Below are 13,291 nucleotides of genomic sequence, written 5' to 3'. Positions count from 1 at the left end.
TTTTGTTTGTATCACTTTTCCCCAATTTTTCTTCTTCTTTCTTTCTATTTGCACCACACGTTTGTGATCTACTTCATATAGAGCATCCAGTCATCTCTATGTTGCTTGAATTTATATCATGGTGACCAAGCGATATTGAGATGCACAAGACCGAGACTAAACTGGAGAGATTACAAGACATCTTACTCTGCATTCACCTCAACATTAGGAGAGGAGATATATTATACTACAACATGACTGCCGATTATATGCAGATCCACATCTGTGCACTATTTTCACGATAAAAGCCTATCGAGCTCTCAGATTAATTGGCATTCTGGATTACTGATAATTAACAAGACCCATACCTGCAGAATACGTGTTCTGATAAACTTGAATTTTGGAATCATCAATCATTTTGAATTCATTAATGCTTCAGGGTGGCCAAGTAGTTATAAAATAAATTGTTACATATCAGATATTTTAACAAAAACAAGAGAACAAAATAGTATTTTGAAAAGAATTGTATTAACTTTCTGTAACGAGACAAATCTAAAAACAAAAGCATTGATTAAAAATTCTGTCAAACCTCTCGGCTGTAGCAAAATGTTATATTTACTTTCGATGCAAATCTCCAATCATCCATGACAAATCTAAAACGACAACACAGGACGGCAGAGAAAACTCATGTGAGAAAAAATATGGGTTACTATTTACAAATCATTCATTGAGAAAATAAAAGTTCCCGCTTAATGTACATTTTGAGAACACAGTGAAATAAAACAAGAGCCACTTTTTATTCAGGACAAGCCTCAATGCTGATCACATTGACCTGCTCACCAGCACACCTTCTGGCCCCCACCTCACATTCGCTCATCGTGATGTCAGCGCTGCCGGCACCGGTGCTGACGCACAGGGGGGCGGAGTCTTCAGGGCATTCAGCGACGTTCTGACACACGCATTTTCCTGATGGTTCTAGAGATTAGAAAAAATAATAATTATTTGTATTTGTACTGATGCAGTCACACACACACATGCTCATATAAAATCATGTAAGGGGATATCCAGCATTTATCAAACTAAGCCCTATTTTTCTTTCTAATACAAAGTCTTATTTTGGAATTGCACCAGTAGATTGCTTCAGCCTGCAGCCATGAGACGGCTGTAACTGCTGCAATTTTATCTTTCACGCCAATGTAGACAATCAAAGTACATTCACTATGAGTGCTTGTTTTTGCCACTTATGGTCACACATTGCTGTTTTGAGGGTCAGACAACATTACTTCAAGGATCCGAACAATGATAGACCTTTTTGTTAAGGTAAGATACATCTTTTTTTAAACCAGAAACAGCGTTCTTCAAAGCCACCAGACTTTATTGACAAAAACATTTTACCTGGCAGCACATGGTGGTTACTGGTCTACCGCTAAAGACACAAATTAGTTAGGTTGTATTGTTGTGTGACTTTGTTTTTTTTTTCAAAGTTAGCTTTGATCAAACAGGACTCATTAACACAAACAAACTAGCTGGTCAAGGCAGCAGTAGACCTGCAGCAACTCATTTATTCTGTGAGGTAAAATGAATGTTTTTGTCCATGAAGTCAGGTGGTTTGAACAGATCGATGTAGTTAAAGCTTTTTCTGGTTAACAAAAAGTATATTAGCCGATAACAAAAAGCAAATTTTATCTCGGTTTCCATTAGATAACCAGCAGAAAGAGACATACACACACCAAATGAAGCACAACAGGTGTCTTTAATCTTAAAAGAACAGAGATCAGTTCAGGGTTATTTTAACTGATTGAAATAATCATCAAAGCTACAAAATATGATCCAGGTCTTAATTTATAGTATTTTCTTGTTAAAATCGGTCCATCAGACTCACCCTGACATACTGTTCCTGGTTTGCAGTCGTTGCAGGACGTCTCCTCTGGCCAGTTACACTCACTGTTACTGGCCAACGTGAAGCTCCGCCCCATACACCGCAGAGCTCCCAGCTGACAGACGCCGAGTAAACGGGTTGAGCTTGAGCCGAGTTTGGCACACAGCTGCAGAGACGTCCTAACAGAAGACAAAATGTATAAAAATACAGTAACTCTTTGAACCTTAAAATCTTCTACATTTCCCTCTGTGTAATTCAGAGAATAAGGGACAAAGTCACACTTACGAGCACTGAAAAGGCATCTTACACACACACTCAGTTTGCCCCAAAGTCTCCCACAGTTTACACTTCAGGCCTGATGGAGGAGGAGGAGCTGTGGGTGCTGAGTAGAACACATAGAAAGCAACATTGATGTTTTTTATACTCCATATAAACACAACATTAAAGAGGGTATAGTACATATATTTCATATTAGAGCACATCACTAAATGAAGTGGGTAAATGAACTGTACCGGCTTTACAGTGAACTCTGACCGGAGAAGGAGACCACTGCAGACTGGGACTGCACATGACCTCTGACACCTCACCCTCTAGCAGTGACCCTGCAGGACAGGACAGGGTCACTGTCTCTCCAATCTGATAGGCTGCTTTGGTGGGCGTGGCTTTAACTTTACTGCTGAGTGGTGGAGTCCCACACGTGGAACCTGGGACAAGAAGAGAGGAAATGGAAGTGCAGAGTATATAACAATATTGTGATTTTTAGTCGACAATTACTTGAACTTTAAAGATATAATAAGTAGGATTTTTCCTGCATTTTGTCAACAACACATTCAAACTGAGCCCCTCCTCCTGGCCTCGTCATCACCAGAAGCTCACTCTCTTGTACGAGAAGAAAATCCTACTTATTATACCTTTAAACCTTCATCTGCAGAAAAACATTGCGACAGACATAACAGTCATTTTGGTTGCCAGTAAGTTGCTGCTGAATTTTCCAACTAATGAAACAACTACGGAAATATCCGTATATACAACTAGAAACGGACCCCTATCTCATTTTGTTCTTGGGTCCTCCATCTGGAAACATGTTTTCTTACAAAAAGAGTGTGATTCAAAGACCTAAAAAAGCCCTTTTTTCTGTCACTGTGTTACTTTTGGATGGAATCGCAGTAATGATAAATTGTTGGGGACCCCCTGGAACCCCCAAATAACCCTTAAGTGTCTCAATAACCAAATTTAAGAATCATTGACTTAAAGATATAATCTGGAATATTTATGTTTAAAATGTCTGTTAAGTCACTATCTATCTCCGAATGAGGTAACACAATGGTGATTGAGCCTATGGACCACTGATGAAAGCCTTTGCATTTGCAGTATTACAGACTGGGTGTCTGTGGTGACGTTCACAGAAAAAATCCCAAGCGTTGCCCACTTAGTGACCTATTATCATGAGCCAGCAGTGGTTGGTCTACCAGAGAGGGTAGGCGGAGCTAAGCGGCTATGGCTGAACAAGCAAAGAAAAGATGGATGACTACAGATACAACTTCAAAAATAAGTGAAAATCCAAAGAAAAAGAATCAAATTCAACGCTCAGATGAAGCAAACAGTCTAAAAAGGAAAGCGACAGGGAAATCAAGAGCTACAACCAGAGCAAAACGTGGACGTCTGGTTATCTTGGACATATGCGACCGCAATTACCTTTTATTGAACAAAACTGAGAACGTTATCGCTTTAACTCCCCTTGCAAAGTTAATGAAGTGTAGACATACTTTTACAAACCATCGCTCCTATACTCCACGTCTTATTTTCAGTGCATTGGGCCACAGCGTCTCCACTTAGGTAGTAACGTTCTATGCAGGAGTACTCCACCGTGTTTCCTACGATGTTAAAATCTCTGGGATTCTGAGAACAAAATAAGCAATTGATAAAAACCACAGAAATTACAGAACAATATATGTCAAAGAGCTACGAAGTTGCTACAAAGCTACTGCAAATACTCACCTGAATAAATCCATTCCTGAGGTTCGGAGGCGGCCCACACATCTTTGGTGGAGTCACAGAGAGACTGAAGCACTGAGGCTCCATTGTCCTGCACACGAACAGTTCGCAGTGAGGAAACTTCATCATTCAGACACCTGCTGCTTATTCACAGTGTATGATGCGCTTGTGTCCTTACTGTAAGTACTGGATTTCTTCGTCCTCACAGGGCTCCTGTTCCACCTGCAGTCCGGTGCAGTGGCTGCCTCCTCTGCTGGGGGCGGGGTTGTTGCAGCTGCGGGTCCTTGACCTCTGACCTCCAGAGCAGGATCCCCAGGAGGACCAGCAGCTCCAGCTGCCATGGATCACCCCTGAAGGAGGAAGGAAGAGATTATCTGTATTGTTTGGTCTTGAGAACACATTAACATTTTTTTTTACTTTTTTAAGTAAGTGGTGCTACATTTTATAGATTGAAGTCGTATTGACAAACCTTAGATCAGATCTTTTTTTATCTTCTTATTCAAATACACAGATTTTATTCTTGGTAAATATTTAATCCTGTTACTATAAAATTCCAGATAAAAATGACCGTGACTGATCAACTCTACGTTCACCTGGTTGTTCTCCAATCACAGCCCCCCTCTCGCAGGCTTGTCCTGATGTTCCCGGCCGGCAGACGCAGCGACACTCGGAGCCCGTCAGCAGCGGCTGCCCGTTGTTCTGGCAGGGCCGGCAGTGACAGGGATGCTCCTCCGCCAGGTACTCCTCTGTGGCTCGTTTCAGGTGGAGCTTCTTCAAACCTGCACACTGCACCTCCTTCACCAGCTCATACAGGGGACGCAGCTGGAAAACAAGCACCATAAAATTCAGTGTAAAAGACGCACTTTGATACATTTTTTCTCGTCTAAAAAGTGGGCTGTGTCCTATATACCAGTGTGACCAATATACCAGTATACAATGCAGGTATGAGGTATGTTACGGTATTTTACCCAGACTATCCGGCTATTAAGTGGCGATGTTACATCTCCTGTTTGTTGCTAAGGCGTCGTACTGGACATGCACCGTCATGATCGCCATTGCAACCGCCAACCTCACAACAATCAACATTAGTGTAGGCTGCCAGCTACCGCTTGCTAGCAGGATTGCTCGACTCGACATGGGGCTGTAATTTGTGTGTGTTTTGAATGTGTTTTGAATTAAAATAAATTGAAATAGTGTTGAAATAACATACAGTATATAAATGTTTTAATTAATAAATAGCTATAGAAAACCTTTTCCCCTCTGGGATACCCCCCAAAACAGACTGCATCTTATATTCCGTATTTTACATGGTCAAGTTTAAAGATATGGAAAAGAAAGACAAACCCAGTTTGCATAGAAACAAAGCTCTTAAATAAACCACCCGTACGACCAGCTGATCCTCATACCTTCTGGTCGACCACCTCAGGGAAGTCTTTGACGGACGACGCCCAGTTGTCGTAGACCTCCCCGTTAGCTTCTGGGTTTTCCAGATCCAGAACGGTCAGAGATCCTATAAAGGCCGGATCTCCCCCGAAGACGTTGACCTTAATGGACAACTTGTTTTCATTCTGGTCTATGGACAAATGTTAATAAAGCTCAGGATAGACTTACAACAACAAAATGTATTCAGAGTTGTTTCTTTGACTCGCACTCTAAATACGAGCGTTTTTACTCACTGTTGCTGGACGAGAAAGATTTAGTCAGTTTTTCACAGACGGTCTTGACTTTCTTCCTGAAGAGACGACGTTTCACTTTTCTCCAACACCTCTGATAATCTATATTTGTTGTACCTTTTAAATGAGGCAGGAGCAAGAGATATGAAAAAAGTTTATCAGCTGACAGGCACCAAATTTCAAAGAGAATCTGAGAAAAACTTCCTTGGAGACGATGCTGGCATAAGACAAAATAAGTCATCTAAAAGCTTTAATCAGCTTTTTTCCCTCCAATATGTTTATGTCTTTTAAATGCATGATTATTTTTTTGCTGTAAATATGTAACCGCATTTTTTGCCTTTTTCAAAAACAAGTGCGTGCCCTGTTCCTGGCTCCCTTTCAACCTGTAGACAACTGATAACTCCTAAAAGTAAAGGGTTCGTATGCAGTACGATCCATAAAGCCAGTGTAAGAAACTCACTATATTCCCAAAAAATATAACACATCGCCGTCATGCGGCTTCTGGTTATGGTGTTGATTTCCTACAATGTAAAGGAAACCAAATGTTCTTACTGGTGGATTCGAGCGCCTGTCGGTCTAACTGCAACAGGCCTTGGTAATCGCCTCCCAGTGCGCCCTCTGACAGGTAGTGGGTGCCATACGTCTGCAGCAGCTGGCGGTAGCTGGAATAGTCGTAGGTGAGCGGCAGCGAGTATAAGGCCTTCCAGAAGCCTTCGGACAGAGTCAGATACTGGGGGGCAGAGTTTTGGAACTGGGCCAGCTCCACTTTATTCTTTAGGATTAAAAGTTTGTGGGCCTGGATGATAGAAATAAAAAGACAGGGATGTCATTTCTTGTGATTTAGTGAAAATAAACCTTTAAGCCAAGCAGTGACAGCAAAATCAATCTGTCAGTGAATTACATAGCAGATCAGGTTAAATCGTTACCTTATTGTCAGTGAGCTCCTTGTGGAAGGTGCGACGGTCGTGCCCAAACAAGGCGTTGACCTGGATGTGCTGCATGTAGGACCAGGAGCTCTCGTAGGATTCATCGCTCTCTTCATTGTCTACTGTCACCTGCAGCACGAACAAGGGCAACAGAGGTTCAATATGTGGTTTCATTCAGGGAGCTGATGAGTTTGGTCCTGTGAGATTTATAATAGTATTATATCTAATTGACAGATACATTATACTTGTACCTGTAGCAAAGTCTGATGTAGTGTTCAAGTTGGACAGTGTGCAGGAGTTTACATGCGAGTTAGCGTGCATGAAGTTGTTCTCTATATTTAAGATAGCATCACTTCTGCAGAGAAGCCAGTCCTTCGCCACTTATCTATGTAATTGGCACATCACTAGAGGTGCCTCAGAAAAATCAGCTTCAGCTGGGAAGATAGACGCACCAACACCAGCATCCAGGCTGAAGCCAACATCCCCACCATCACTGCCACCATTACCCAACACCAGCTGAAAGGACCGGACATGCCTGACACTTGCCTCCCTAAACAAGTCCTCCTTTACCAGCTGCTCACAGAACAACACGCCGACCAAAAGTAAAGGTATAAGGACAACATCAAGATGAACATCAAAAAGTGCCTCATAGACCTCAATGCCTGGGCATCTTGGAGGAAACTTGCACTATACAGCAGAGACCTCCACTGCACTGCAGAAGAAAAATGCAGACTGAGAAAGGAGGCATCCTCCACCAACAAAAACACCAACCAAACACGACCACTGCTCACCCCTGCCCACACTGCACCAAAATATGCAGCTCCAGCATCGGCCTCTTCGCCCACCTGAAGACCAACAAGCAACCTGAAGGAGGACAGTCATACTCGACCCTGAGTGACTGCAGATGATGATCTATGTAATATTTTTGCGCTCATGTTCACTTCTCCCATCCGAATGAAAAGACTCAAAACATGCCTCTTCTTGTAAATATATCAGCAGTATCAGTCAGTGGATGCACATAGAGGCCTGCCATGGGCTCCTATTTCAGAGGAACTTCAGCTTTCTTTTTGCGTGTTAGTTTTCTAAATTCACATCCCTGTGTGCAACAATAACAACAAACCCCAGCTCATAACCTACACTCAGAAAGTAAGGCTTACCGTACCTCTTCTTTCTTTAAGTTGTATGGGTCCTTTGTGGGGATTTAGTCATTGCAGTGCCAGGCCTGACTACCCATGCAATAGTGTCAATATAAAATTATATACAGGCTGCAAAGAGTACAGGCCTGTTCTTCTTATCTATGAACTTGACCACCAAACATCAACTTGTTGTTTGACTCACCTCAAAGTTGTACCTGAGAATGTTCTGAGGCAGTCTGTAGTAGACTTTATGATCACCACTGAACACCTTCCTGCACTGCCCTCCAAAGCTCAGAGTGTTGATCACGCTGGCTCTCAGTTTGCCCGTCAGCACGTCGTACCTGTAAATCATGACCCAGCAAATCCATTTTAAAGACTTTTATCTTATTTATCTTTTTTATCTTAGGTGACAGATTAAGGCAGCTATCAGATAAAAATGTTGGAGTTGTAGTCGTATGTTCTCACCCTCTGCCTGTGAAGTCAGAGTTGGGAGGCGTTTTGTCGAGGTCGCATGAGTAGTGGCTGTTGTCTTCATCACAGTTTCTCTCATCCAGACCGTCCTCACAGTCCTGGTCTCCGTTACACACCAGAGCCTGGCTGATACACCGACCTGCATCACAGATTCAATAAGTAGGCAATAATCCCAACAAAGTCAGCCCAAAGCTAAAAAAACATGCACATGTAAATAGGCATGAGAAAAGAGAATAATAACACTGTGTGTAAAAAACAGCTTACACACATTTTGTTAACTTAGAAATGTATCACATTATACCCGAGGTGCAGTGGAACCTGTCTCCACAGCCTGTTTCCAGAGGACATCCTTTCTGTGGGACACATGCTTGTGTTTGTGTGGCTTCTCCTGAACATGGCACACCCCCAAACTGGGCGTACACATCTACATAGCGAGTCCGCACCTGAAAAGTAAGTCATATAATTATGATATGCATAAAACACATCAACAAATACAAACAATTATCAGAGTCTGAATTTATTTACAGATTTTATTTGTTGTGGCTCATTTCAGAACCACCACTGTAAAACTGTTACAAGGCACTTGTACATGTCACTTATTTATATTACTTTTAGCTTAGGGGCAGCTCTGCTAATAGACCGTGGTCACACTAGCACCTAAAATGTTACATTTTACAGCAGTCTCGCTCATGCTAATGAGTTCCCAACAAGCTACTAGTATGTCACCAACTAATTTACCAGCTTGTATATAGCCAATGTTCCACCAAGCTTTCGTACCCAGTCATTTTTTTTTTGTTTGTTTGATTGTTTTGGCCTTTTATGCCTTTTTTAAGACAGAGAGAGGACACGTGTTGGACACAGGGGAAGAGAGTGTGGGGATGGCACGCGGGAGTGGGCCGAGGGTAGAAGTCGAGCCCTGGGCTGCCAAATCGAGGACTGTAGCCTCTGTATGCACGATAAGCCGCTGAGCTAAACTGGCGCCCCCTACCTAGTAATTTCTTGAGGACAGATACGTTTTACTTAGCCAGTTCCTGGTGTGATCAGGCCTTCAGCTTATACATGCAGAACAGTAATTCACAATCTGCTCAATGACTTGATGTAACAGTGTCAATATTGTGAGCCACAAACAACTTTGACCGAAACATTTTGAGGACCCTGTTCACGCACCTGCATTGTGGGGACTCACTTACCGTCTGAGATCATAACTTTTACCTCCACTAATGGCGGACATTTAGCATGTTTAAAAGTTAAGACATTGTTTTCCAGTTAGTTGTGGAAGCTAGGTTACACTGCCCTACAGGCAAGAAATATCAAGTCATTATATTGTAAGCAAGTGTAGTACAAGTATGTGTTCTGAAGTACCTTTGTTCTGGAGCAGCCATCACACTCAGACCACTCTCCGTACGACCCCCACCTGCAGTTTACAGGCTGCTGACAGCTGATGACATCAGATCAAACTTATTATACATTTCATGGAAAATATAGCAGAATAAGATTAAATTAATAAAGCAAAGAGCCAAACACATTCTTTATGAACAAATCAAGAAGATGCATTCTTTTGTCTGAAGAGTAAAAGGGACATTACACGCTATCTATTTATTATTATCCAAGTGATAAAACTGCAGTAAGGCAGCTTGTGTGTGAAGAGTGCACCTACCGAACTGGAGACAGAAGGGCGCACAACAATGCCAAAGAAAACAGACATGCAGCCAAATCCAACTGTGCAAAAAAAACAAACTGTTAACTCAAACTGAAGCATGTCAGAAAATATCATCACATCATATCATCCTGCCGACAAGGACCTGTCTGTGTGGAGTTTGATTGTTTTCTCCAAAAGTCCGAAAGGATATGGTTAATTGACATATATTGGTGAACCATCCGGGGTGTATTCTGCCTAATCCCAAAAGTTAACTGGGATTGGCTGCAGCCCCCGCAACCCTGTGAGCATTAGCAATATGACTAATGGAGGGACGGCAAAGCAAAATAAAAATGGTTCTTTGCTTGATAAAAGTTGATCAGCAGCAGTCTGCTTTATGACATGAAGGAATTTGTATTTAAACGTCCAATTTTGATACCATAATAATCGTCACAAAAGATTAAAATATCCCTGATCATTTACAAACTGGCGAAGGGGCTGGTTTCTTTCTGTGATGATCTGTACAAATCATTTTCCATTCTTTGGCAAAAAACAAACAACAATATAAATGTTACAAGTTGTTATTCCAAAGAAACCTAAATGATCAGCATTTAAGGTTGAGTTTAAGCGTCGGCCTCAGTATTAAATGTTGGCAGCGGGGTTAAGAGCAGACCACCTATATCTGGCTGCAGTGTTATGAGGGTAGTTACTGAGGGCAATCGGTGTTGAGCTTTAGGGGAGGGAGTTCCATTGTTGGCTGTGAGTTTTCAGAGTGAGATGTTGTGAAAAGGTGGGCTACAATATAACGTTAGCCTACACAGCCTTCACTTCTGGTTTAAAGAAAGAGAACACAAGTAGAGCATTAAGCCCTGAAGGCAAACGTCTTTGAAGTGGTGACATAGCGCTGATTGCAGGTCTATGTTTTGACTACATGCCGACCAGGATGGGAAATGCATTGCTGGCTGTCTACCAACACCTGGGTGTTAACAGTATCTGCCTATGAAATTATATTACTATAACTTGGAGTCAGTTAAAGGAAGGAACAATTCTAACCATGATTGTTCCTCGCCACACCCTGAGGAAGACCCGATGAGAGTCGAAACGTATTTCTTTAATATTGTTGTTTTTTTGTTTTTTAGGAGAGACGCCCTGATTCAATAAAGGCATTTTAAACTGAATCCTTGGCTCGGTGTGAGTGTGCCTGAAGAAAGCTCGGTGGCTTCCCTCCCTCGACAGTTTACTTTTGAGCCTTTAAGAGCACCTGGCATCCACATCGACTTTAACACCTTGCTAGCGTGAGCACCCGGTATTCCTCTTTCTTCCAGGAAAAATTCTAAGTTGGATAAACTCAAAGCCTAAATTAAAGATACTGATTTAATCTAATAAGCACCAAAGCAATTCTATCCAATGATACAACAGTGAAACCAAACCTGAACATGAAATGTATTATTAAGTTTACCTTCATGGTGTGCTCCTCAGAGGTCAGCCTTCTTGTTTGGCCAAGCACTCGAGCATTCAGGGTCATATAATCAGCAGGAGGAGAGATTTCTCAACAGATCCCAGAGTTCAGGAATTCCCAACGCTTAAGTAACTCTCATCCGATAAATCTGAACCAGATTGTAACGGCCTCTGTTTGCACAATGAGTCATGAAGAGCGACCCGGTGTTCCAGTCAGCAGCTTCAGTCCGAGGCCAGTCCTGCTTTGCTCTTTAAGCTGTGCTCTTTTCTTTCCAACGCTGTGATTGTAAAAATGTGATTATTCTGTTTGCCTTGAGCGCTGAGGGATACAAGAGTGTGGTGAAATCCTAAAATGGAGAACATTCTCACTGGATTGCAACAGAAGTAGTTGCATAACAATAGTGTGTCCTGCCATCAGAAGCCGAGTGTGCATGGTTTGGACAAAGGGCAAAAAAATCCCCCATTGGCCCATTTTAAATGTGTTTATCTCTGTCGCTCTGTAAACACACAATGACATTTGCAATACCACATTTAAATTGATCCCAGAAAGGGACTATTAATTTTCTCCATTGCTGTCATTTAAAACAGTTTATATCAGGGGAAATCTGTAGTTATTTCATTTAAAGTGCATAAATGTTCCCCTGTTCCATCTGCACACCACACTGTTGTATAATGTTTCATCCACATCTAAGTGCACACTACAGCTACTATCTCACATATATGCATATCAGCTTACAATCTTATTGTCTTCTTTCATCTTTGGCACGATTAGAACTCTTATTATTTGTTATTCATTGTGTTAATGAACCATGCAGACTCTATTCATCCAATTCACAAGAAAAAGCAGAAGCAACAACAGAGATGAGGAGAAATCATGATGCCAGAAGACAGTGATAAAGCCGTCATCTAGTCCACAGATAAACAGGTACAAAGGGATCACAGAAGCTGCAGGACCGACATAACAGAAAGCAAACCCACCACACCAGAGTCGTATCCATTAGAAAACCACCACCTGATGAGCAGGGAGCTCTGACAGCTCTGTAGCCAGTAAGCAATGAGTCAACATCCGCCTGCAAACATGGTTACTTGTGGTTGCCATCTAGTGGTTGACTTGTATCTTCTTTATGTTTCAGCAGCGAGACATTGATCTCATACTGCAGCTCCACAATATGCATACCTGTTTTCTCACTACAGATGAGACAGCATATTATTTACTTAATGGTTTTGAAACATTGACAAACGTCTCCTCCTCCAGCAGCTGCATTCTCGTCCCAGCTGGGCTGCTGCAGGGAATGTTGGCCAGCGGCCCGGTTTTGTAAGATGCAATCCCACAGGACCCAGCTTGCTTGCACCTCCCATTATAGGCTACTTGGTAATATTTTTTCTATGCATTCCTACCGTTGTTTATTTAAGATTTTGCCAAAACATTTCAATTTGCTAACATCATAGTAGCCTACATACTCATCCCAAGCAAGGCCGACACATACCGCCTCACATACTGCTCATGGTTCATGTTGGGTCTCTCTCTAATAATATAAAAAAAGAGTCAAGTCTAGACCTGCTCTTTTTGTTTGTATGGGAAAAAAGAAAGGAGGGACTAAAGCACAAGCAACACTAATTAAATAATTACAAACTACAACACAAAACAAGCTTTTATAAATCGCTCTGTATGCGTCATATTTGCTTTTAATTCAAGGAAATTTTACAAAGAAAACATAAAAACAATGGAGGTGAATCGTGTCCTGGCATAAGGATTAGCTTCACCTCTGCCATTGTTGCTGACAAAGTTGATTTCTGGAGCCCCGCCCCTTCTTGATTTTGATTGATCGAAGAGGGAGATGTGACCTTGACGAGCATGGCGGTGTTCTTAAAGTTGAACTACTTTCAACTGTGAGCGCAGCAACAAAAAACAGCCGAGGGTGTTTTTGCACTGAGGACGCCGAGCGCTGAAAATGCTGAACTGCATTGGTTTTGTAGAAAATAGGCGCTGCCAGTGCAAAAGCCACCGTTAGTGGACACAGGCCTTAATCACCTGCTGCACTGAGTGGAAGAGCAGCACCTGGAGAGCACACAGCAGAGAGGGAAAACGCTGCAACACAAACAGCACTACGGCACGTAACAGTTAGCAGCTAGCAGAT

At 42.1% G+C, this 13,291-nt stretch overlaps 1 protein-coding gene across 1 annotated transcript; it reads right to left on the bottom strand.

The window, feature by feature from the left end:
* Positions 1 to 485: 485 nt before the first annotated feature.
* Positions 486 to 12,666, bottom strand: c7b (complement component 7b). Its single transcript, XM_069677103.1, has 17 exons — positions 12,641 to 12,666; positions 9,422 to 9,497; positions 8,361 to 8,502; positions 8,054 to 8,198; positions 7,791 to 7,929; positions 6,453 to 6,581; positions 6,079 to 6,322; positions 5,530 to 5,643; positions 5,260 to 5,426; positions 4,447 to 4,675; positions 4,032 to 4,203; positions 3,857 to 3,944; positions 3,625 to 3,757; positions 2,371 to 2,562; positions 2,144 to 2,240; positions 1,862 to 2,037; positions 486 to 954 (listed from the first exon to the last, which is right to left on the bottom strand). The coding sequence occupies exons 1-17, from the start codon at positions 12,664 to 12,666 to the stop codon at positions 776 to 778; spliced, it is 2,448 nt and encodes an 815-aa protein (XP_069533204.1). The 3' UTR covers positions 486 to 775.
* Positions 12,667 to 13,291: the final 625 nt, after the last annotated feature.

Source organism: Semicossyphus pulcher, unplaced genomic scaffold (assembly GCF_022749685.1).
Source record: "Semicossyphus pulcher isolate SPU_LCO1_2020_fin unplaced genomic scaffold, fSemPul1.0.p SCAF_28, whole genome shotgun sequence".
Classification (NCBI taxonomy): Eukaryota; Metazoa; Chordata; class Actinopteri; order Labriformes; family Labridae; genus Semicossyphus; species Semicossyphus pulcher.
This window is presented reverse-complemented; position numbering and strand designations above follow the sequence as displayed.